This window comes from Bos indicus x Bos taurus, chromosome 4, assembly GCF_003369695.1.
Source record: "Bos indicus x Bos taurus breed Angus x Brahman F1 hybrid chromosome 4, Bos_hybrid_MaternalHap_v2.0, whole genome shotgun sequence".
Lineage (NCBI taxonomy): Eukaryota > Metazoa > Chordata > Mammalia > Artiodactyla > Bovidae > Bos > Bos indicus x Bos taurus.
This window is the reverse complement of record NC_040079.1, coordinates 52,362,974-52,387,486: the sequence shown is the minus strand read 5'-3', so window position 1 is coordinate 52,387,486 and position 24,513 is coordinate 52,362,974. Positions and strand designations below refer to the sequence as shown.

The 24,513-nt window shown below is 41.3% G+C and overlaps 1 protein-coding gene across 4 annotated transcripts in view; it reads right to left on the bottom strand.

Moving 5' to 3' along the window:
• The window catches only part of CREB5 (cAMP responsive element binding protein 5), a 438,988-nt gene that overhangs the window by 12,797 nt on the left and 401,678 nt on the right, over positions 1–24,513 (bottom strand). For 2 of the 4 annotated variants that reach the window (XM_027539413.1, XM_027539411.1), the window contains 2 exons: positions 7,185–7,508; positions 2,706–2,936 (listed from right to left, as the gene is read on the bottom strand). In XM_027539413.1, coding sequence (XP_027395214.1) covers positions 2,706–2,936; positions 7,185–7,508 — 555 coding nt within the window. The remainder of the gene's footprint in view (positions 1–2,705; positions 2,937–7,184; positions 7,509–24,513) is intronic. The other 2 variants (XM_027539412.1, XM_027539414.1) reach the window with 1 other exon arrangement.

Here is a 24,513-nt window from a genome sequence, read left to right as displayed (position 1 = left end):
CTCACTGGATCAGCCTCAAGAGAGACACCTTTTTCTTTTGACAAAGGTCCAGTGAGAGAGAGAGAGGGGTCGTTCAAAGGTAGCAGAATCTGCATCTCCTCTCCAGCATCACATGGCCTGATATAGAGCTCTCAGCATCCCCGAAGACATGGAACCCCTGTGGTCTCTGTCAATCTGAAGCAAAGCAGTGGTTGGAAAACACCAACAACTCAGCCTTTTCAGAGACTGTCCTTCCTCAGGCACTGCTTTAACAACCAAAAATATTGGTGCCTGTTGAATGAGACTTTTTTTTCTGGTTTTCAGAGATTAGATTTCTAGTATCTTTTATCCTTAGCCATTTTTGCTCTTACAATGTGATAATTAATAGATTCTGTTCTCATAAAGGAAATGTTTACCTTATATGTTAATATAGGTTAAGTAAATGCTAAAACATATATGCCTATGTCAAGGCGTGAACCCATCTGACCTCAAAGTAACCAACATCCTTTGTCTCCCTGGCTGGCTGCTATGACCCCCCCTGCCCCATGTCTTCAGGGTCTAGGGTGACAGTCGATACCCTGGAGTCATTCTGCAAGGACTCATTTTAGTTAAAATTGATATAAAATTTCTCAGCATCTGATTACTGTCAGCTGGCTATTCAGGGCTCCTCCATCTAGCTCAGTGGGTCTCAATCAGGGGTAATTTTAAGCCCCCACAGAGGATACTTGACAATGTCTAGAGGCTTTTTGGTTGTCAAAATTTAGGGGTGGGGTGGAGGGTGCTACTGATATCTAGTGGGTAGAGGTCAAGGGTATTGGTAAATATGTTCAATGCACAGGAGAATAATTGATAACAAAGAATAATTGATAATTATTATTCTTGGTAATAGTGCCAAGATTGAGAAAACCTGCACCCGTTCATGGTCCTCTTGCAGACCTCAGAACTGGTAGCAAATTCCAGGGATGCTCACATTTCAGTCATTAGAAAACCACTGCTGTGATATTTGCTAGGTCACATTCACCAGAACTTTTATTTACTTAACATGTTTGTACAAATTAACTCATTTTTAAAAATGATTTAGCCTGGCCCTGACCAAAAATAATCTGTGAAACTGAAGTTTTGATGTTCTGATTACATTTTTCAATACACATAAAAATTAACAGACGATTATTAATGTTAAAAGTGCCTACCCACATTCCACCTAAAAGCTTCTCACATATGACTATGCCTGCCAGATTCTAGAATTACAGACTTTCAAGTCAGAGTGGCTTCAGAGAGATGTCTGTGTTCAGCCAAACTCTGTGGCTTGATTCCCTTAAATCACATCTTTGCCAAGTAGTCAGGCAGCTAGTTCTTGGACACTCCAGTGATGGGGAGCTCATTCATTTATTCAACAAACAAATATTGAGTACAGACACTAAGGAACTCTTCAGGCTAGACCTAACACTAGAAAAAGGGGATAGGTGGTCGGGTAAGAGGGTAAGAATAGAGTCTCCACCTTTATCCAAGGTTCGTACAAGCTAGTGTGACTTCCCCCATATCTACTGTATATGTTTCCCAGTTTCTTTCTCATGTCCATCATTAAAAGAATGATAAATTTGAGGCGGGGAGGGAAGAGTGAACATCCATAAATTACAAGAGTCAGTCCATGAATAACCCAAACTTTCTTGTACACTTTTCAGTTTGTACACTGAATGTCCTAAGGTCATTTCCATTAAATGGAATTAAACATGCGAAGGCTTTGGAGGTTTGGCACCCTAATTGCTCCTTTCTAAGGATCCACAGAGGATGTGGGAGTGGGTGAAGATGACCTATGAACTCCCGAGGAGCAGACTTTCTCTATTTTGGGCACTTTCCCCTCTTATCTCCATCTTTAGCTGTTTTCTCTATTCCTGGAAGCACTGGGCTCTAATCTACAATTTTACTCTTATCCTTGGGCTGCTTGTCACATATCTAATACTTGTTTTTTTCTTGGGCTGGTGAACAGTGTCCTCCTTTCTGTGTGGGAACAAATGCCCTGAACTGCATCTTTTGTATGACATGAAGCCTGCTGGAGATGCCCCAGGTACCAGAGTTTCTCAAATGCTCCTAGAATTGGCCTTGTTATGAAATGTCCCTCAGTGAGTCACCCATGAGAAAGCAAAAATAACGCAAGATTCAAATCTTGTCAAGTCTGAAAATGAGGTAGAAACGTGTGCCTTTTCTTATGAAGCAAAATAATCTACACAAACTTTTCTTCCATTAAACAAAAGTACAGACAATCTAGTGTAAGCTGAAGCAACCCGCTCACCCAGGGAACAGAAAGGGCTGCCTTCTAGTTGAAGACTTACTATGTGCCAGGCATTGTGCAAACAGTTTTGCAGACTATTAGTTCATTTATTCCTCCCAACAACTTTATGAGGTTATTATTCCCATTTTACAGATGAGGAAACTAAGAGCCAGAGAGATTTAACCCTGCAAGGAGGTGCTGAACAAGAGTTTCAACCTCTGTCTGACCAAAGCTTCTGCTCTCAGCCCTATAACTTAGGTGGGCAGGGTCTCCCGCCTCAGAGCAAAGGCATGAAAACCGAATGGTGGTTTTGTTTTGCAGAGCGTCTAAGAATTAATCAAGCCTGAGAAGTAAGCCTGCAGTTGCTCTGTGGCTTAGGTCAACAAGTGCCTGCCGGGCCAGGAAATGCCAATGGTACACAGGGCCTTTGAGTCCCGGGAAAGACAGTGGCCTGCACCTGAAGCTGCATGTTTGTCTGGGTGAGCTCTTCTGCTTTCTTTTCCAGTGACATCACCCAGACCTTCCTCTTCTGTCTGCAGCGGGTGGCGGCCGCCCGGTTCCGTTCCAGAAATTTCCGCCGCCTCTCGTCAGGATCCTCATCCACCACCCTTCGCCGGCGCCCCCCTGTGGGCTGGGGCGGCTGTATTGTCTGGGTGGGCTGCATCTGTTGTGTTGCTGGTGAAACCTGCTGGGGAAGAGAGGGAGGAGGTGATGGGGAGAGAAGGGATGGCTGGGTAAGGTGTTGAAATGTGAAGTACAGGCAGCCCCTTGCTTTAGTTAGCACATCAAACTTGTTTTGCTAAGAGTGAAGTCACACTCATGAAGAGGAAAAGCATCACCCAGTTATCTCCTATGATATTTTGGCAAGATACAGGGATGACGTGCAAAAAGAGAGTCAAGTAGATTCCCCCCCTCCCTCGACTGGCATTTGGCTGAATCATGATGAAAGAAACACTTTTCTTCCTCCTTAGATGTTAAAAATGTTTTATTTGAGGTGCTTTGTAAAATTTGAAAGTGCCCACGTATAGTGACGGATGAAAACAGAGAGGTAGGGGTGACTATCACCGTATTGATGGGTCTGCTGTCATCTGCAGAAATCTCCTTCAGGGCAGGTTGTGAATGCCTTTCATTCTAACGGTGTCAAAACCCTGTTCCTAGAATACACCTCAGGGATGGCATCACCACTGTGACTCTTATCAAAAGAACCCTGTGAAGCCTGGAAAGCACCTGAAATCCTTTTGTCACAACATCACAGTTCTTAACCAAAGGTCTTGTGGGACCAAACTCCATTTGGGTCTCTCTCCTCCTCCGAGCCTGACTAAGGCTGATGAGATTATAGGAGATGGCGAGTGGGTGAATTTCTAGGTGACTGGGAAGCGTGACCTCTGAAAGCCCATCCTGAAGCAGCCCTGAGCCCTGTTAATACATGGTGTCTACTGACACGGAGGGATGGTTGTATAGCACCATCTATTATAAGGAAATCCCAGGAGTGGCAAAGCACTTTATTAAAATGTTTTACTATGCTTCTAAATTCCCTGTAAGGTCTGCAAGAGGCTCAGCAACATGTAGGGTTTCAGGGACCCCCACACGTGTAGCTTTATTTCCCTTCATACAGCAGACACTCAGCACCTAGTGAAATTTCTATGACTGACTCTTTATGTGTCTGAACACCTAATGCTTCCCTAATGCACTTCACTCCTTCCCCTTTCTTCATTCTCAATAAAGGTTTTTTTTTTTTTCCCTTCCCTCTCATTGCTCAGTCACTCAGGCTTATGGTGTAATACCTATAAATTTGTTTTACAAGAGGCATTTAACCTGCAGAAATAACAGGCAAAAAGTTTTAAAAATGAAACCCAGCCACCTTTTCTACCACATTCCAACCCTATGATTGAAACCAATCAGAACGACTATACTTGTACTAATAATGGCTCCTGGTTGCCCATCAGCTGACTAACGATATATTTTAATCCTAAACTCTATCAAACTATACATTACTAAAGAATTAGGCTTGGGACTGAGGTTGGATAGCATCTCAGTAATTTTTTTTTTAAAGCTAAGACATTTTCTAAAACTGTTTATTGGCAATTCCTCTCCTGACGATCATAAAAGAATAACAAAATAAACTGTCTAAGATCTTACTCACCAGAGCGGCTGCTGAAGATTTAATCCTTGTTATTGGCAAATGTTTAGCTAGTCATTTCAGATGCAGTAACCTCTGAGCTAACCACTGCAAAGCAAAGCACTAGGAAAGAATGCGCTAACCTGGCTATTTTTACCTTTACTATTTCTTTGTGTGAATTAACAATCTCTCATTGCCAGCCCTAGACAAGACTCTCAAGCAAGCAAAACTTGGGTTTAACCTGCACTATGGAGACCTCTCTTTCAATGTTGTATTCTCCCATGCTAACTTTAACCAACATTTATCCCTTGATAACTTTTCATCTGCCTTACCCCAAATGGATAAGGCACATGGTGATTTCAGGCTTTATCCAGGTTCAGGGTCAAGGTGTGGCTTGGTTAAGTGAAATTCCTGGTGACCTAGGAGTGATACCAGGACTCTGAAATTATATCCTGATACGCAGGTGAATTGCAAGAAGCCAGGAGAAATTGCAAATGCAACCCTAAGACCAGAATTTGTGTCTCTGACAAGTATTGTTACTTAGCATTATCTTTTTAAAACGGCATTCTCTCGGGGGTAGGGTGGGAGGGATAAATTTGGAATATGGAATTAACAGATACATACTACCATATATAAAATAGATTAACAAGAAAGATTTACTGTATACCACAGGAAACTATGTTCATAGTTCTTGTAATGAATTATAATGGAAAAGAATAAGAAAGAATATAGATATATACATATATATGCACAACCGAATTACCGTGTACACCTGAAACTAACACAATATTGTAAATCAACTATACTTCAGTAATAAATAAATAAATAGAATGGCATTATGTTGACACAGATTCTCTGAAAAATTTGATCAAAAACAATTAATTGTAATTTCAAAAAGAATTTATTCCAAGTCATCTTAGAATCTCAGAATTGGATGACCTTAATAAACTTCTACTCCTGGTGTTCTGACAATCCAAATTTCATTTCATCAACCAAGTTAATACATTTTAAGAGGAGCATTTGGACTATGTTCTAAATAATTTTGTTCAAATTTCAAGAAGACTAACCTGGTTTTGTTGAAAAAAGCAACTTTACATATCCAATTATAAAAGCAATTAACTAATTGCATATACAATTGGCCACTTATTGACTTGAAATGGAGGCCAATTGGCTAATTGCTAATTAGCTAATGAATGTCTTTTATATTTAATGAACTGTTAAACTTGTCTATGAAGTAACCTGCCCATAAATGCAACCAACTCTTAACGCTATCCATTTAAAAAGAAAAAAGAAAGAAAGTACACACGTGAATCTATCTTCTATCTTTGATCTTGTAGTTTTCTTTTCCCCCTTCTAAATCCATGACCTACACTGGCACATGATTAAAAAGGTGTTTTGGATAGCATTTTATCGATTGCTAAACTATGTGCTAAGCTTCTATCACATTACTTCAGTTTGAAATTAATCCTGGCTAACTACTGAAAACTGTGCCAAGGGCTAAACATTCTCTTATTTAATACTCCTAAGCCTATGGGCTTAGTCTATTATTGCCCCATTTTGCAGATGGAAAAACTGACACTTAGGGAGGTTCATCTACTGACCTCAGTCACACAAGTAAGGTGGGAAAAGGATGAAAGTTTTCTCATTCAAAAGCCTGATTCTTATTTGCTATGTAGAATACTTCTAAGAATCTTTGCAAAAGTAAGCTTACCTAACAAATAATCTTAACTATTGAACAGATTAGAAAGCTGCTTATGGATAACCCATTTTGTGGGTGGCTTTCTAGGTTTGGTATGTGTTGGAGGAGGCAGCAATGTACAAGCTCTCGAAGCTGCCTGATGAGAGGAACAGAGTCAGATGATGGAAGAGACAGTGAATAAGCGTTACTTGGCGATCCCAAACTTCCGACATCATTCTGACCCAACTGGTTGGAACCTGGGTGGGTGGAAGGAACTGACAAAGGTCATTTCACTTGAAGGTTCAAAGTGCCCAGGGTGAGCCATGCTCCTAGACATGCCCTTCATCCACTTACTGAAACTCACTCGGGTACATGGACCCGCCTCTCTTCTTGGGCTGGGTGACATAACGTCTGCCTGGTCCCCCGACCCTCTTCCAGTTGTGTCTAAGTGCTGGCTTTCTTTCTAGCCACTCCTGGTGACTTTCCACCTCTGGGGTTTGGCCTTTCTCTTGAGCTGATCATCTACAGAGCTTGGCTCTCTGTCGGCTCCCTCCAACGCATTTCTCATTGGGTGGGATGAGTCATCTCTCTTCAACATTCACAAAGCACCTTACACCCTAACATCCATCACTGAACCTTTGTCTGCCTGAAATTGTTACTCTTTATATTTTTAACATTTACTCTTATTTAGAAGATTGCCCATTGTATCTAATTTCCATTTTACAGTTGACACAAGTGGGTCTCTAAGATGTTATAAAGCACTGCAGCTAGAACCATGGTTAGAATGAACTTACCTTTCTTGTTCTTTATTCACTTCTTTCATTACATGCTTAAATTCTTAATCCTCCATTGGTGTTACATTTTTAGGGTTAACTTTGTAATATACTACAAAAATAGATTTTGGAGAACTTGAAGTTTACCTTTTCCCTTAGAAACTAGACTTGGTATTTATCATATTAGTTATGGAAACTGCAATCTGGGAGGGTTCTATGGGTAACCATTACCTCCTAGGAAATGAACAGAGCCCCTCAGAGTGTCAGAACCCGTGGGCTTGTCAAGTAAGGTTGCTGCCAGTGAGCCCCTCGCTAGAGCCGGCACTGTTAAGGAGAAGGGGAAAAGAGATTATGAAAAACGTCTACCTGTGCTTGGGTGCCGGAGTGCAGGGGTGGGTGTGGCGAGGTCTGGTGATGTGCTGGGTGTGCATGAAGGTGGGAGTGGGAGTGATGATGTGGGTGGTTCTGCTGGTGATGGGGTTGAGGATGAGGGTGGTGTGCTGGGTGCTGGTGCTGGTGCGGGTAGGGGTGGTGGGCCGGCAGTGTCTGGTGCTGATGCGGGTGTGAGTGCATGTGATGGTGTGGCGTCTGGTCCTGCCGGGAGCCCATCATTTCCATCATGTGGCCCATGGTGTTCATATTCCCATTCGACATGGCAGCAGGGTGGTGAGTCAATGCAGCCTTCAGCCTCTGAAACAGAATAAAAGAAGAGGGGACAGGTGAGGTCAGCTGAGCATACAACAGGGATTTTGAATCAAAATGACTCATAGTTTCAGTTTTATATTTAGCAGCTTCCTGGGTGGCTCAAGTGGTAAAGAATATGCCTGCCAATGCAGGAGGCACAGGAGATGCAAGTTTGATCTCTGGGTCAGGAAGATTCCCCTGGAGGAGAAAATGGAAACCCATTCCAGTATTCTTGCCTGGACAATCCCCATGGACAGAGGAGCCTAGTGGGCTACAGTCCATGGAGTTGCAAAGAGTCACAACTGAGGTGGCTCAGGATGGATATAATGATACTATTACTAACATTTTTTTCTTATTGTGTAGCAGTATGGTTTTATATACATTTCAGATTTTCATATGTATTAGAGTAGGTAGGCGTGTCAATGTCAGCCAGGAATGTTAATTAATTCAACTGACACTGCAAATAAGCAGGATACCCTAGACACTTTACTAAAAGGTATTTCCTACTATCCAATTGTTCACCATATCCTATTGGCAGCGAAGTGCAAGTATAAACCCAATGGAATCATTCAATATGACAACATCATTGAACAAAAGGCCCATATGAAATGGCACTGTCACAAGATAATGAGTCACAAGAATAAAAGATTTTTGCTTTTCAAAAGATTTCTCAGACCCAAAGAGGAAAGAACTTCAAATTTCAGAATCTAGGAACAATTTTAATATTATTTAAGTCTTGAAATTAGATTAGAAATCCATAACTTTGGGAGGCAATGTAGATCTTTCCATTTGTTCCTATGACACTTCTCATAATCCCTCTGATAATCTAATTTTCTCACACAATAATGTTCTTCTGACTTTAAAGTTGAGGAATATGGACCATTGCACTTCTACAGCTTCTTTGATGACCATACCACAGGGCAGGTACAAAATCGTCAACCATCAACAAGCAAACAGACATATACACAATTAAATTCTCCCTGAATCTAACCCCTAAGCAGGGGTCAGCAAGCTTTTCAATAAAGAAGTCAGATAGTAAACATTTCCATCATTGCATGCCTTAAGGTCTCTCACAACTACTCAGCTCGGCCCTTTCAGCACAAAAACAGATACGGACATTCTGTAAACAAATGACCATGCCTTGTTTCAACGCAATTTTACTTAGGGACAGGATATCTGAATTTCATAGAACTTCCACATGTCACAAAATACTATGCTACTTTTGATTTTTTTTCAATCATTTAAAAATGTCAAAACATTTTTGTGCAAAATTAGGCCGTGGTAAAGAATCAGTTGGTAGTCAAGTTGTTTGCAGTTTCTTATACACAGACAATTATCGTCATACCCTGAGGGGCACAGTGGAAAGTATTGTATAATACAGTTACTCCTTGGAAATGTATCTTCTGTAGAGATGATAGTCTAGTTGGCAAGCTTATGTTGGCTTCATAAAGTATTTACTAGGGAACTCAAAGTTCTCTCCTGATTTGCATTCTTATCTGATTGATGATGATAGCATGTAATCACTGCAAATGGAAGAGTGGTATTTAAATGATGATCAAAGCTACCATGTGCCAGGCCTATACAATATTAATGATTCTCAACTGGTCAGAGTAAACTATTGATAAGAATAAATTCAATCCATAAAAATCTTTAGTTAAATATAAAGAGCCTCCACTTGTTTAAAAAAAAAACATAAAAAATGGGCCAGTGGGCGGGGGTGGGAGCAGGTATAGGTTGACAAACCATATGTTAATATTCAATAATTATTGAATACATTTCCTGCATCTGATGCAGCAACCACTGAGCCCAACTGCCTCCTCCTTCACAAGCAACATCCACTACACAGGAGCTACTGAACTGCATCAGTATCCTGAAGAAGTTAAGCTTCCTGAATCCCTGGGAAAGATTAGGTGCTGCATATTGTGTTTATTACTAAACAGAAAAGTGAACAGATACTCCTCACCTCCAAGTTTTAGAAATGAGTTCATTGTTTTTATAAAAACGCTCATTATAAAAAATTTAAGCAACGCTTAAAAGTACAGCGAAGGCAGTAACCAGTGAACCAAGTGCATTGCTTAAATTTGGTGGGTGAACAGTATTCCAGACAGCTCTCTCTGTAGAGATGGAGCAACAAGCAGAGTCATTTCATTACAGTGAGATCACCATGGCACATGGTGTCAGAAAACTCTTATGTGAAGAGAACATAAGCAAAAGAAGCAAAAACTGGATGAACTGTTGGACTTCGGATACATGTATCTTAAATCCAAGAAAACTCTGTAAGTGATATATCCAAACTTAAAAGTGAAGAAAATTATGAAAAAATATATTGAGATCATATATTGACATATCAAGTAGTATTGATGGATTTTTTATACTATTCTTTATAATTTTATTATTATATAATATAAAGCTGCATAGTAAAAAAACAAACTACTACAAGACTATGTGGTGTAAAAGTAAAAGCCACCTGTCTACCTTCTTCCTTCTTAGCCCCATTCCTCAGATGTATCTACCAAGCATCTGCTGACATATCCTCAGCATTTATCAGAACATGTTGTGTGAGGTCTTTATAATGATATATGATTTTGTATCTTGCTTTTTTTCTACTTCAATGATATATATCTTTGACAGCATGCCCTGTCAATAATAGCTAATAATAATGTCTGGCATCAATTGAGCACTCACTCCGTGCCACTCCTCATTCTGTGTTTTATGAATATTAACTCACTTAATCCTCAGAACAATTCAGTAAGGCACAAAGACAGACTAATCCATTTGCCCAAGCTCTTGCCACTGGAGAGGAACGGAGGTGAGCTACCTCCAGACCTGTTCTCTACACCAGGACAAAAGGAGCTGGAAGGCTTGCCATGCACACTTTGTCAAAAACAGGAAAAAACTGTATCGTGCCACCTCCCCATCATCAAAAGGAAATGCAAAAAGAAGAGCAGTGCCCAGAAAAAAAAAATGACAAGGTTATTTCCGCACAATGTAGCACACAAGTGGAGACCCTGTGTATCCTGCTTGTTCCGAAACTTGGCAGAGGTAAGGGTGGGAGGTAACAATCTCCAGGCAGCCAAACTGCAGCAAAGGACCAGCCAGAGCTTAGCATCATCATCTCTCTGGTTATATTTATTAAGAATGGGTACTTGTATTCCGCCCCCAAACACAGATCTGACAAGGTCCAGGTATATCTTCTCCCTGGCCCCACTTCCTAACCTTCAGGTATATGACTGTTCTAGGTCTTCTCAATGTTCAGAGGATGAAGTTCAAGCCCTTAGCACAGCCTATGCATAGGCACTGAGGAGTGTGGCCGGGCATTCCCACCAACACTTCCATTTGATTGTCTTCTTGCCTGGGATGATCTTTCCTTTTCCTGAGACACTCTAGAGCTTTAAGCAGCAGGACCCTCTTTAGTAAAACTCTCCCTGCTCTCTGCTCTAAACCAATTCCTATTGTTACAAGGTCCCAGCAGAACCATATTCCCCTTTGTAAAACTCAGTGTGTAGTTGTAGTTTTTAGTATGATCATTCAATTAATATCCACCAACCATCCCAGATGATAAGCATCATGACAGCAGGAACCACACTGGATTTTGCCTGGTATTAAATTCATAACTTTAGCACGGAACCTGGTATACACATTGGGCACTCAATTCATATTTCTGGAATGAATCAATGAATGAATGAAACTTCGTGAGGCTTATGATAAGAATGTAGCATTTTCATTTTGGATCCTTGGTGGTGGTATTCGTAAGAAAGGATAATTTTACCAGTCATCGAAGGTCAAGAGAATGACTGCAGAAGTCATACAGGCAGGTGGGCTATAAAAGTACTGTCAAAAGACCTCCCTGCTCCATCCCCAGTCTGCCCTCTGAAAATGATAACAGAAAAAAAAAAGAAGAAGAAGAAAAGAAAACACACACATACAAAAGGAATGTGCATTAACTTCATCTTGGTATATTTTCCCTGAAAGAGTGGCAAGGAAAATTGAAAAGCTGTTAAACAGTGGGTCTTTATGTTATCCCTTCAATGCTACAAACAACATTTTCACCTTTAATTAGGTGCAAATGTTGCCTGACAAATAAATACTATGCACCAGATCTTCATCTCTCGAATAATTAGCTTGTACTGTTAAGGGAAATTACTTGATTGCCTCAAGTCTATTCTTGCAGGTTTCATGCCAAGGCCATAATACTAATAAGGCTTATAACATTCCGTTTAACTATTCATTCAACAAATATTTACTGGGCACTAATGTTAGGCACTTTATTATTTGCCCACTACCTGAAGGAAATCGGAGATGTATAAAAACCAAAGCTTTCCCAAAGCGCTGGAAAGAAAACACACACACTCGAGTGTGGAAATGAAGACTTTTTAAGGATCCCTTAGAGCAGTGGTCCCCAACCCTTTGGGCACCAGGGCCTGGTTTTGTGGAAGACAATTTTTCCACAGACCAGGGGTGGGAGGGATGGTTTCGGGAGGATTTCAAGCACATTATATTTTTTGTGCCTTTTTTATACTGTTCATGGGATTCTTGTGGCAAGACTACTGGAGTGGTTGGCCATTCCCTCCTGCAGCGGACCACGTTTTGTCAGAACTCTCCACTATGGCCCGTCCATCTTGGGTGGCCCTGCACAGTATGGCTCATAGCTTCATTGAGTTATGCAAGCCCTTTTGCCACGACAAGGCTGTAATCCATGAAGCAGAGGATGAGATGATTGGATAGCATCACTGACTCAATGGGCATGAACTTGGGCAAACTCTGGGAGATGGTGAGGGACAGGGAGGCCTGGCATGCTGCAGTCCAGAAGGTCACAAAGAGTTGGACATGACTTAGTGACTGAACAACAAAATGAAAGTGAGAGTCACTCAGTCGTGTCCAACTCTTTGCGACCCCATGGGCTATATACTCCATGGAATTCTCCAGGCCAGAATACTTCCCTTCACCAGCAGATCTTCCCAATCCAGGGATTGAACCCCTGTCTCCTGCATTGCAGGTGGATTCTTTACCAGCTGAGTCACCAGGGAAGCCAACAACATATTTATTGTGCACTTTATTTCTATTATTACATCAATTCCACTCAGATCATGGGGCATTAGATCCTGGAGGATGAGAACGCCTGGCTTAGAGAATCCCAGGCCTGTGGGTCGAGTCCACTCCCAGAGCAGCAGCTGGCATCATGTTTAAAGAGAAATGACTATAGAGCTGCTCTGCATATGCTACATTTAATATTTTCCATGTCATTTCTAAACAGTGTGGGGGCACTTCTCAAAGTCCTAAAGAGCCTGCTGCTCCTCTGGTGCCAACAAGAGTCATCACCCTGTAAATCATTAAAAAATACCAAATAAAGATATTTGTATCCCACTCTCTTAGGGATGATAAATGACCAGCAAATGAGTCCAAGCTGTATTTTGCAGAATGATTCTTTCTTTTTGAAACTGAACTGTGTCTTATTTTAAATAACATTCTACCCAATGCCAAGAAAAGGCAAGGGAGAGAAGGAAATTAATGAGCAAATAAACATATATTTTTCAACTATAAAAACCAAGGCTATTACGGAGGTGCGACAGCAAGAAAGGAAAAAAGAAAAAAAAGATTCTGTTTACTTTCTCTCGTCCTCTACCATATCCATTTATTTGAAAGAGCAAATCAGGAGAGACAGCAAGAAGCCTGACACAGCTGGTTTCAGTCAACAGGGGTCATTTTCATTCAGTCTGTGTATTTTATAAGCTCCTTGTACACTGTTCCTGATGGAAGGGTGGGCCTGCTGCCTGGGATCTGAGTCCTGGTGAGAAACAAGCTATCTACTTCATCCCATACCCTGCACAACTGCTGCCATGACGGACCGGGCACAGTGCCCCTCCAGCTCAGCTCAGCTTTGTATCACAGCATGTCTTGTGAAGGCCAGGTATACGCAAATGTCATCACCTCCACATGAGTGCATACATGTAGGCCTGCGTGAGCTCACACGCACGACGTACCCACCCACACCCACCCCAGGCAATCTATCTCCCATTAACAACTCAGTCTGGCCAATTAGAAACATTTGTGAAACTGTAAAAACATTTCTTCTCCATCTTCAGCTCAGCAGATTGCTCATGCTTTACAGACTCTGAAAGCCAAACCAAATTAAACAATTATTTGAAATTCAGTTGGGTGGGAGGTGGGGGCAGTTTTAATTAAAAACAGCTCTGGGTTTTCTTCCCGAAGAGAATGTGGTAACATCAAAATGTAGTGTTGCTGAGTTGACCACAAGTATGAGACTATCTATATGAAAATAAGATAAAACCCATCTTTGTATTTCCTTTTGAATACAAAACAATTACCATCAGTGGCCACCCAAAGGTATTTCTGTAAATGTAATGTCTTCATCCTTTCTCCTTCTCAAACACAGCCAATCAGCTGAGGTGTAACACAGGCTTCTGAATAGTCCAAATGGTCAGTGATGTGACACAGAACTTTTCACGGAAGGAGGGCTGCAATATCGATCATTACTGACTTGCTGTAGGTATCAACAACTTCTGAAATTGTCTCTGAATTCACAAAAAAATAACATATTTATCCACTGAATTTTATGACTATACGTGGTCAGTTTGGATCCCAAAATCCTTCCCAAAATTGGAGAGAGGTAGGGATGAGAGGGTGCCATGGAGAAGTTATACCAACTTTGACCTTCATTCTGTCAAAGTAGAAATTGTTTGCTTGTTTGGCCAAGCTGCATGTGGGATCTTAGTTCCTTGACCAGGGCTCGAACCCGTGTCCCCTGCATTAGAAGGGTGAAGTCTTAACCACTTGACCACCAGAGAAGTCCCTAAGGCAAGTATAGTTTTAATGCCCAGATTCACATCTCAGCTTCAGGATGTCTGTTGAGAATGATCGTATAACTCTAATAGCATGTGGATCTTAAAATCCACATCTATTTCAGAATCATTGTTAAGACAATTAACTAAAATCACATTTGGCTTAATTACTTGGAATAAAATATGCTCCTTTCAAAACCTTCATAATGTAATTCAGCTCTGATGGTTTCACAATTTAAGTATTCTTCTGCTTTAGATTTTGGTTTGGTAGTAAAATTTCTTTTTTTTTTTTTTTTTTTTTTTTTCTTCCAATTTTATTTTATTTTTAAACTTTACATAATTGTATTAGTTTTGCCAAATATCAAAATGAATCCGCCACAGGTATACATGCGCTCCCCATCCCGAACCCTCCTCCCTCCTCCCTCCCCATACCATCCCTCTGGGCCGTCCCAGTGCACCAGCCCCAAGCATCCAGCATCATGCATCGAACCTGGACTGGCAACTCGTTTCCTACATGATATTTTATATGTTTCTTTGCCATTCTCCCAAATCTTCCCACCCTCTCCCTCTCCCACAGAGTCCATAAGACTGTTCTATACATCAGTGTCTCTTTAGCTGTCTCGTACACCAGGTTATTGTTACCATCTTTCTAAATTCCATATATATGCGTTAGTATACTGTATTTATGTTTTTCCTTCTGGCTTACTTCACTCTGTACAATAGGCTCCACAGGTTGGCAGTAGAGATTACCACAGAAAGGGGAGGATGCCATAGGATCTGGGAGGAAAAATATTCATACTCTGTCATTTGTCATTAAAAAGTATTAATTCTGAACATAGTAGAAATGATATAATTAATAAAAACACACACACACACACAAAGGAATTGTATTATACATTAATACTCCAGTCCATTGGAAAATGGTGTGAGGAAATTTCAAAAATATGGATGGTACCTCAGAAAAGTGGAACTTCAGCAGTTCCAAAGTAACCAAGGAAAAGCATTCGATGTCTGATTTCACTCTCTCATTGTCTACTTATGGGTATAACTTATAAAGTGATGTAAAAAAGACCCAGGTGCTAGGTGACATGCTAAACTTTGGTGGTTAAAAAAAGCCAATCAAACCCCAGAGACAGATCTTGATCAATTTCCCTGCCAGTCTTTTTATATTAATATGTAAGTCACATATTAATGATAGCTCTGCAAGACAGAGCCTTTGATTTACTCTTGGTAACTGAAGACATTAATGAATGCACATTGATAGAATTGTTTTATTTCAGATACCACTTCCCTGAATCTCTTCAGCTGAGGGGCTGTCCTTTACAATTCAGCGGGCTGATCAGCATTTTAAGAGGCTCTGCATTTTAGTGAATTTCAGAACCAATCGCTCTTCTGAGAGCAAGAGTTAGTCTTCATTTTGTTGTAAGACGGCTTTAAATAAGCACTTAGATAAGTAAACTGCTTGGCTCTACACGTTCTAATCTACCGAATAAATGAGGCAAGATCCCGAATTCCCTATTCCATGAGAAAGGGGTCTGAGTTGATGTCTGCTAAGAGATAGGAATCTATCGGAGAAGTGAGTTGTATGCATGTCTAAAATAAATAAAGAAAAATCATTGTTTCAGAGAACTTCAGAAGAAGAGCAGAAGACTTGGAGTGAGAAATCTAGTTTAAAAACCTGGCTCTACCACCTTGGCCAGTCACTTTAAGCTTCAAATTCTTCAAAATAAGAATCTCTTTATCTTTTAAGAGGGTGCTAATAGCCTTTGACTGCGTGGATCACAATAAACTGTGGAAAATTCTGAAAGAGATGGGAATACCAGAGCACCTGATCTGCCTCTTGAGAAATTTGTATGCAGGTCAGGAAGCAACAGTTAGAACTGGACAAGGAACAACAGACTGGTTCCAAATAGGAAAAGGAGTTCGTCAAGGCTGTATACTGTCACCCTGTTTATTTAACTTAAAAGCAGAGTACGTCACGAGAAACGCTGGACTGGAAGAAACACAAGCTGGAATCAAGATTGCTGGGAGAAATATCAATAACCTCAGATATGCAGATGACACCACCCTTATGGCAGAAAGTGAAGGGGAACTGAAAAGCCTCTTGATGAAAGTGAAAGTGGAGAGTGAAAAAGTTGGCTTAAAGCTCAACATTCAGAAAACGAAGATCATGGCATCCGGTCCCATCACTTCATGGTAAATAGATGGGGAAACAGTGGAAACAGTATCAGACTTTATTATTTTGGGCTCCAAAATCACTAAGATGGTGACTGCAGCCATGAAATTAAAAGATGCTTACTCCTTGGAAGGAAAGTTATGACCAACCTAGATAGCATATTCAAAAGCAGAGACATTACTTTGCCAACAAAGGTTCGTCTAGTCAAGGCTATGGTTTTTCCTGTGGTCATGTATGGATGTGAGAGTTGGACTGTAAAGAAGGCTGAGCGCCGAAGAATTGATGCTTTTGAACTGTGGTGTTGGAGAAGACTCTTGAGAGTCCCTTGGACTGCAAGGAGATCCAACCAGTCCATTCTGAAGGAGATCAGCCCTGGGATTTCTTTGGAAGGAATGATGCTAAAGCTGAAACTCCAGTACTTTGGCCACCTCATGCAAAGAGTTGACTCATTGGAAAAGACTCTGATGCTGGGGGGGATTGGGGGCAGGAGGAGAAGGGGATGACAGAGGATGAGATGGCTGGATAGCATCACTGACTCGATGGCTGTGAGTCTGAGTGAACTCCAGGAGTTGGTGATGGACAGGGAGGCCTGGCGTGCTGCGATTCATGGGGTCGCAGAGAGTTGGACACGACTGAGCGACTGATCTGATCTGATCTGATCTGAATAGAAACTCTTGACTTTATCTGAGAAAGACTGATGTTCATTATGATGTCACCTTAAGTAGAACACTGTATTGGGAACAAAAGAAGCCAAAAAGATACTTTACCATAGAATGCATAAGGACAAAGTCAGGTTTTTAGTATATCTCATGGAGAAGGCAATGGCAACCCACTCCAGTACTCTTGCCTGGAAAATCCCATGGACAGAGGAGCCTGGTAGGCTGCATGCAGTCCATGGGGTCGCTGAGGGTCAGACACGACTGAGCAACTTCATTTTCACTTTTCACTTTCATGCATTGGAGAAGGAAATGGCAACCCACTCCAATGTTCTTGCCTGGAGAATCCCAGGGATGGGGGAGCCTGTTGGGCTGCCGTCTATGGGGTCGCCCAGAGTTGGACATGACTGAAGTGACTCAGCAGCATGGAATCTGACTCCTCTGCAAAACACTGGTACACTCTCTCTCTCTTTTTTTTTAAACAACTGTATAATCTCCTGGAGCTCTCCTAGTGTCTCAGTAGTAAAGAACCCACCTGCAGATGCAGGAGATGTGGGTTCAATCCCTGGATCAAGAAGATCCCTTGGAGAAAGAAGTGGCAACCCACTCTAGTATTCTTGCTTTGGAAATCCCATGGACAGAGAAGCCTGGCAGTCTACAGTCCATGGGGTCATAGAAGAATCAGATACAACTTATCAACTAGACAACAACAACAATCATCTCCTAATTGGCTTAGAACTAAACAGAAAATGCAGAAGCCACAGCCATCAACTGTGTATGATACAAAGCTAGTAGAGGGTATTAATACACTGGGTGAGGAACCAGTATCCAAAAAATCTTGGCAGACTAGCATCAAGGAATCCAATAAGAGAAATTTAATGAGGGGTCAATGTAACATATTATGCTTGGTTAACATAAACAAAAGCAAAGCACAAAAATACACCAGCACTGTCCAGTGAAAATTCAGGGGAGATGTAGCTTGTTAGTTACATATATATCAGAGGATGTAGGGATTTCATGTGACTTTGTAAAGCACAGCTATGTAAAGCACACATGAAAACAACTAATGCTGGCTTTTCAGTTGCATCAGCAAAACTAGATTAGCGAATTTAATGCAAGAGGGTGATAGTCCTGTTCACCTCTGCACAGGCCGGAATGTGTGCTGTACAAGCCCACGTCCCTGTATCTCTGCCCCCATCCCAGAGATCTCACATCATGCGTCATAGGTGTTGGATTTTCTCTAAGGGAGTATCCAACTCTCAGTTGGTATTCCACACATGCCATTATCATTTTTCCATCTCTAATGACACTGTGGACTTCCCTGATTGCTCAGTTGGTAAAGAATTGGCCTGCAATGCAGGAGACCCCAGTTCAATTCTTGGGTTGGGAAGATCCGCTGGAGAAGGGATAGGCTACCCACTCCAGTATTCTTAGGCTTCCCTTGTGGCTCAACTAGTAAAGAATCCACCTGCAATGTGGGAGACCTGGGTTTGATCCCTGGGTTGGGAAGATCCACTAGAGAAGGGAAAGGCTACCCACTCCAGTATTCTGGCGTGGAGAATTCAATGGACTGTATAATCTATGGGGTTGCAAAGAGTCAGACACGACTGAGCAACTTTCACAATGACACTGTGATGAACGTCCTTGTATTTGCACATCTTGGCATAGTTGCCCAGCTACTTCTATGTGTTCATTATTTTTTTAAAAAACTGATGACTTGATCCATCCTGTTGGGTTCAACTTCTGGGAAGAGGTGATGATGACAATGAATGGTAGGAACAGTGCATGTCTGTGTGTTAGCAGCGTGTACATGTCTGTTAATGCACATATGTGTCTGTGTGTTATGTGTAGGGAATGGTATCTTGGTGTTAAGGGAGATGTAAAAGGAAAAGATGGGGGTGGAGGCAACTGATAAGAATCAGTTTTAGTTAATGAGATTTTTCTTGGGTCTTCTTTTCCTATTCTATCAATATCCCCATACCCAGGTGAGACATTGCCATATTATGTCTTCAGGGTCCCCTGCTCCTTTCAGATTACTGAGCTCCTTAAGCACTATGGAATGACTTTGGGTATTAACTTGGCCCTATTTTAAGTCACTAAGTTGTGTCTGACTCCTTTGTGACCCCATAGACTGTAGTCCACCAGGTTCCTCTGTCTATGGGATTTTCCAGGTAAGAATACTTAAGTGGGTTGCCATTCCTTCTCCAGGGGATCTTCTCAAACCAGGGATTTGTCATGTCAAATTTGACATGTCTCATGTCCCCTGCATTGCAGGAGGATTCCTTACCACTGAGCCACCAGGGAAACACCCTAGCAGATATTATATGCTCTTGGCTGGTTTCCTTGGCAATTTTAAAGGTGCCGAATACACAGTGGCCTTAGAATAAACGTTTGTTGATTGCCTGCCTGCCTGCCGCCTGCAAGTCTCCAGGAGTGGTGCCTAGGCGTGGAATGTCTTTGAAGCGCCAGCCTATATTTTCCTCACAGAAAGAACACCTTCTGGTGGTGGTTGCAGGGAGAATAATGCCCTTTGTCTTGCTAGTGAACACTACACACCTCCCAAAGACCCAGCACCTGCAAGCCTGGGTAATTTTAGGTGAGGGCTTATTTCCAGCTTTTATAGAAGAAGAAAGTTCTATTGGAAAAAAGTAATCCTTTGTTATTTTATTTTGGACGAGCTTTTAATCAGAAACATAGGCAGTAACATATGTTAGAAAAGGACATATGAAACATAGAACTTTGCATTTATAACTCACTATGGAAAATCCATGTTAAAGCAACACTAAATTTGGGGTTTTAATTGCACAGAAGTCAGGAAATTCAGATTCAAGTTCCCACAGCAAACTTGACTCCATATGTACATCCAAGGGACCTTCCTGAGTGGGGTAACCTAATTATTTGGCAAAAAAGTTATAAAATGAAAAGTGATGGAAATAATTTCTCCTCACTGCTACACTTCCCATCATCCCAAGAAAGATGGATGGCAGGCAACATTAGCTACATTAACTGCGCTGTTTTTAATGCACAGACGTCCTTGGGCGTGTGCTTGATGACCATCATGAAGAGTCATCGCTCTGCAGCGCTGGGGCAGGGAGGTCCACGACTTGGTGGTGTGCTGTTTGGGTGGAGTAGCCAGTCACCCCATCACCAGTCCTCCACCAGATCCTTCCCCACACCCTTCTGAGAACAGCTGTGTTCCATGGGCACTGCCCTCTCACCCCCACACCATCCCCAGAGGACACCTCTCAGTTACTCAGATGCTGAAATTCCTGCATCTGAATGTCTGACTAAAGGGCCATCCTAGACACGCCTCTGTCTGGTCCTGGGAAGACTTCTCAGGACGGCTGCTCCAGATTGCTGTCTTCTAGCTTTATTCCACTTGTTGGGAGATGGCGAGACATGTGCTATTCTGGGTGGAGACATTAGTCGTCTGCACAAGGGAGCCTCAAGCTCATTATAGGTAAAAAGTGTCCATGTATTTCTCTTAAACTGTGGGTAGTAGATTGTATGGAAGTATAAGTTATCCTGCCCCTTGGTATCAATATCCACACCCAACTATCATGTGGTGTATGTCCAGTTCTGTTTCTCTTCCTGGTAAAATGGTGCAGTACATTCTGTTCTCCATGCTCTCTTTTACCTCTGGCCTGATCCCTGCTTGGGTTTCCCCAAACATGTCAACAAATATGTGGGGGGAAGTGGGGAAGAGAGAGAGTATAATAAACTCTGAATATTAAGTGAGAGTTGGACTGTGAAGAAGGCTGAGTGCCGAAGAATTGATGCTTTTGAACTGTGGTGTTGGAGAAGACTCTTGAGAGTCCCTTGGACTGCAAGGAGATACAACCAGTCCATTCTGAAGGAGATCAGCCCTGGGATTTCTTTGGAGGGAATGATGCTAAAGCTGAAACTCCAGTACTTTGGCCACCTCATGCGAAGAGTTGACTCATTGGAAAAGACTCTGATGCTGGGAGGGATTGGGGGCAGGAGGAGAAGGGGATGACAGAGGATGAGATGGCTGGATGGCATCACTGACTCGATGGCTGTGAGTCTCAGTGAACTCTGGGAGTTGGTGATGGACAGGGAGGCCTGGCGTGCTGCGATTCATGGGGTCGCAGAGAGTTGGACACAACTGAGCGACTGATCTGATCTGATCTGATCTGAATAGAAACTCTTGACTTTATCTGAGAAAGACTGATGTTCATTATGATGTCACCTTAAGTAGAACACTGTCCTTTGCTAAGCTATTTTTTTTTACCTTTTCATTCCTATTGTCTCCATGGTGTACAAGTCAATAAACTGGATATCTAAATCTACTATTTTACTATCCACAACCCAAGTAATGGGGGTGGTGGGGTGGGGAATGTGGAACCATCTCTTTAAATCACATTGTCACAACTGAGTACCATTCTAAAAACACCAAATAGAAAGCTTTCTGGTTGATTTATTCATTGAAAATGGCCTAAGAATTTATCTTCTAACAAGCTTAAGATATCATTTAAGATCTGTCTTCTTTTTTAGCTTAAGCAATTTCTTTTCTGACTCCCAATTTCCTCTTAAGCAACTGCTCACCAGCGACTGACAATAATATAGGAGCTTGCCCTAAATCAGTGCCTTCCTTTTAGACAGCAAAGTTCTCTGCAGATATTAAACCTCTGAAGTAGTTGATGAAGATCATTCCCTATGTTTTGAAGGTGTAGGAAATTTCTCTGAAGAAATAAGTGCTAAGTCACCTTGAAAGCCAGTGTAGACAAGGCATTGAACATGATGTTGCTCTTTATGGTGCGGCCTGACAGTCTGTGTAGTTAGAAGGTGATGGGATAATATAAAAAGCAAGTAGAAAAGGCAAAAAGGAAGGAAAGAGGCAAAATGTCAGAGGGAAGGGAAAAAGATATATAAGAGGAAAGCAGGAGGGAAAGCAAGTCAGTTCAACTGGAGGTGGGAAACATGCTCTACCCAAGGGGTCTGATATTGTATTTATTAACATACAATGATAGAACAGGATCATTGTAAAAGAGAAGTGGATACAAGTTTGAGTCAAAGGACTCCAACTCAAACAAGCTCAATTCCCCCTTTGAGAGAATTGTCCACTCCACCCTACCTTACAGATAAGTTAATCACCAAAGGATGTTTTTCAATAATTTCTTCCTTTCACTAAATGCCAACTGAAGAGAGTCTGGATTTGGTATGGCAGATAAGGAAAGAATCGCATCTTGTAGGATTGTTTTTTATATGAATAACACTATATATAGATATTTTCCCACTTCCGTAAGGTTTTCAAACCATGCGTGGTTAACCAAAGGCTAACAAAATGGTTAACCAAACGTGTCACCCACTAAACCCAGTGGAAACAGTGATGGCAGCTCCAGCAATGGGGAGTTGTTTTTCCATTTCTGTGACACATTCCACCCAGCATCCAGCCTGATTTCCAAGAATGGCATCATGCTTTGAAGAGCATATTGGAGGCTGCAAGCCCAGCTGATCAGGGGAAGGGTCATCTACATTTACAGACTATTGCTCATGCCAGAGAGTAGGCTTAATTTTGCACACTTTTCTTGTGTAGAGATGGTAAGCCCTCTAAAAGGGCTTTCTCCTTTCCACTACTCTTGGCCTAATTTTGATCTCAGGTAAAATTCAGATCTAGCTAATATCAGTTGTCAATTAATTAAGTATATTATCAAAAAGATACCACAGCAGATAACCCTTTACCCAGTGTTGCAGCTCTGGGTATAGATTGAGGACTTGTTCCAAAGTTTCCACATTACGTAAGTGCAACTGCTGGGATCAGCCCATCAAGTGGGAATCTAGATGTTCACCCATAGAGGAATGGATAAAGTTGTGGTATATATATATATATGCAATGGAACATTACTCAGCCATAAAAAGGAATGAATTTGAGTCAGTTGAAGTGAGGTGGATGAACCTAGAGCCTGTTATACAGAGTGAACTAAATCAGAAAAACAAGTATCATATGTTAATGCATATATATATAGAATCCAGAAAAATGGTACCGATGAACCTATTTACAGGGCAGGAATAGACATGCAGACATAAAGAAGACAGACTTGTGGACACAGCAGGGGAAAGACAGGATGGATGAATGGAGAAAGCAGCATTGAAACATATATATCATCATATGTAAAACATAACTGGTGGGAATTGCTGTCTAACACAGGGGGCTCAATCTGGTACTCTCTGACGAAGTAGAAGGGAGAGGGTGAAGGTCAAGAGGGAGGGAACAGTGTATACCCATGGCTGATTCATGTTGCTTTATAGCAGAAACCAAGACAACATTGTAAAGCAACTATCCTCCAATTAAAAATAAAATAAAATCCATGTTCATATTAAAAAAAAAAAGGACATGGACTGCAGCTACATTTTCACTTCCTTTCTTTCTTCTGTTCAGAAGTATCCTTTGATTTCCTTCCAAAACCCATTCATTACAGGAAGTACTTTACTATTAGGCTCCCTCAGTAGGATATTCTTCTGGAGAAGGAAATGGCAACCGACTCCAGTATTCTTGCCTGGAAAATCCCATGGATGGAGGAGCCTGGTAAGCTACAGTCCATGGGATCACAAAGAGTTGGGCACGACTGAGCAAATTCACTCACTTCACTCAGTAGGATATTACATATTGTACACTTTATCATAAAGGACAATTGTCAATAGTCAAACACTCAACTTATTTCAGTTGTGTAACATTTGCTATTTAGAATAGGACTGTTTTAAAGATGATCTGATTTCATTTCATTATTAAGCAGCTTTGAATCCTTTCTAGAAGTAGGAGGGATATGTACTAAAATTCATTTAATAAACAAATAAATATTATATTCTTTGCAACCAACCCCAACTATTTTCCCCAGGGTTGGGATATGGAATCTTTAAATCAGATTTGAAGAAGAAAAAATATTCCAAATCTTAAACTCCCTCTGGATACATGATATTGTCTCCCTTGGTGTTCTTAGATGGAAGACTGAGGAGATAAAGACAAGAGGGAAAATGAATGGAAAGAAGCATACATTCGTTCTTTTAAGTCTTTCTTTTATCATCCCAAGTTTAAACTTTTTTAACTAGTCTCTGCTTTTTCACTTAAAGATAGAGCATGGATAAGAATCAGGGACTCAACGAACATGTATTCAAGACACATGCTGAGCACACTGGTACTTACTACTATATTAAACTACCTTCTGAATAACAATTTTCCCTCTTTCTGAATCCTAATTTTGCACACTCTTGATGTGCAGGTAAATGCTCTGAAAGCACTCTTTCCATCCCACTGCTCTTTGCTTAGTTTTGATCTCAGATAAAATTCAGATCTCATAACATTAGTTGCCAATTAAGTATATTATCAAAAAGACCTCAGCAGAGAACTTCTCACCCAGTGC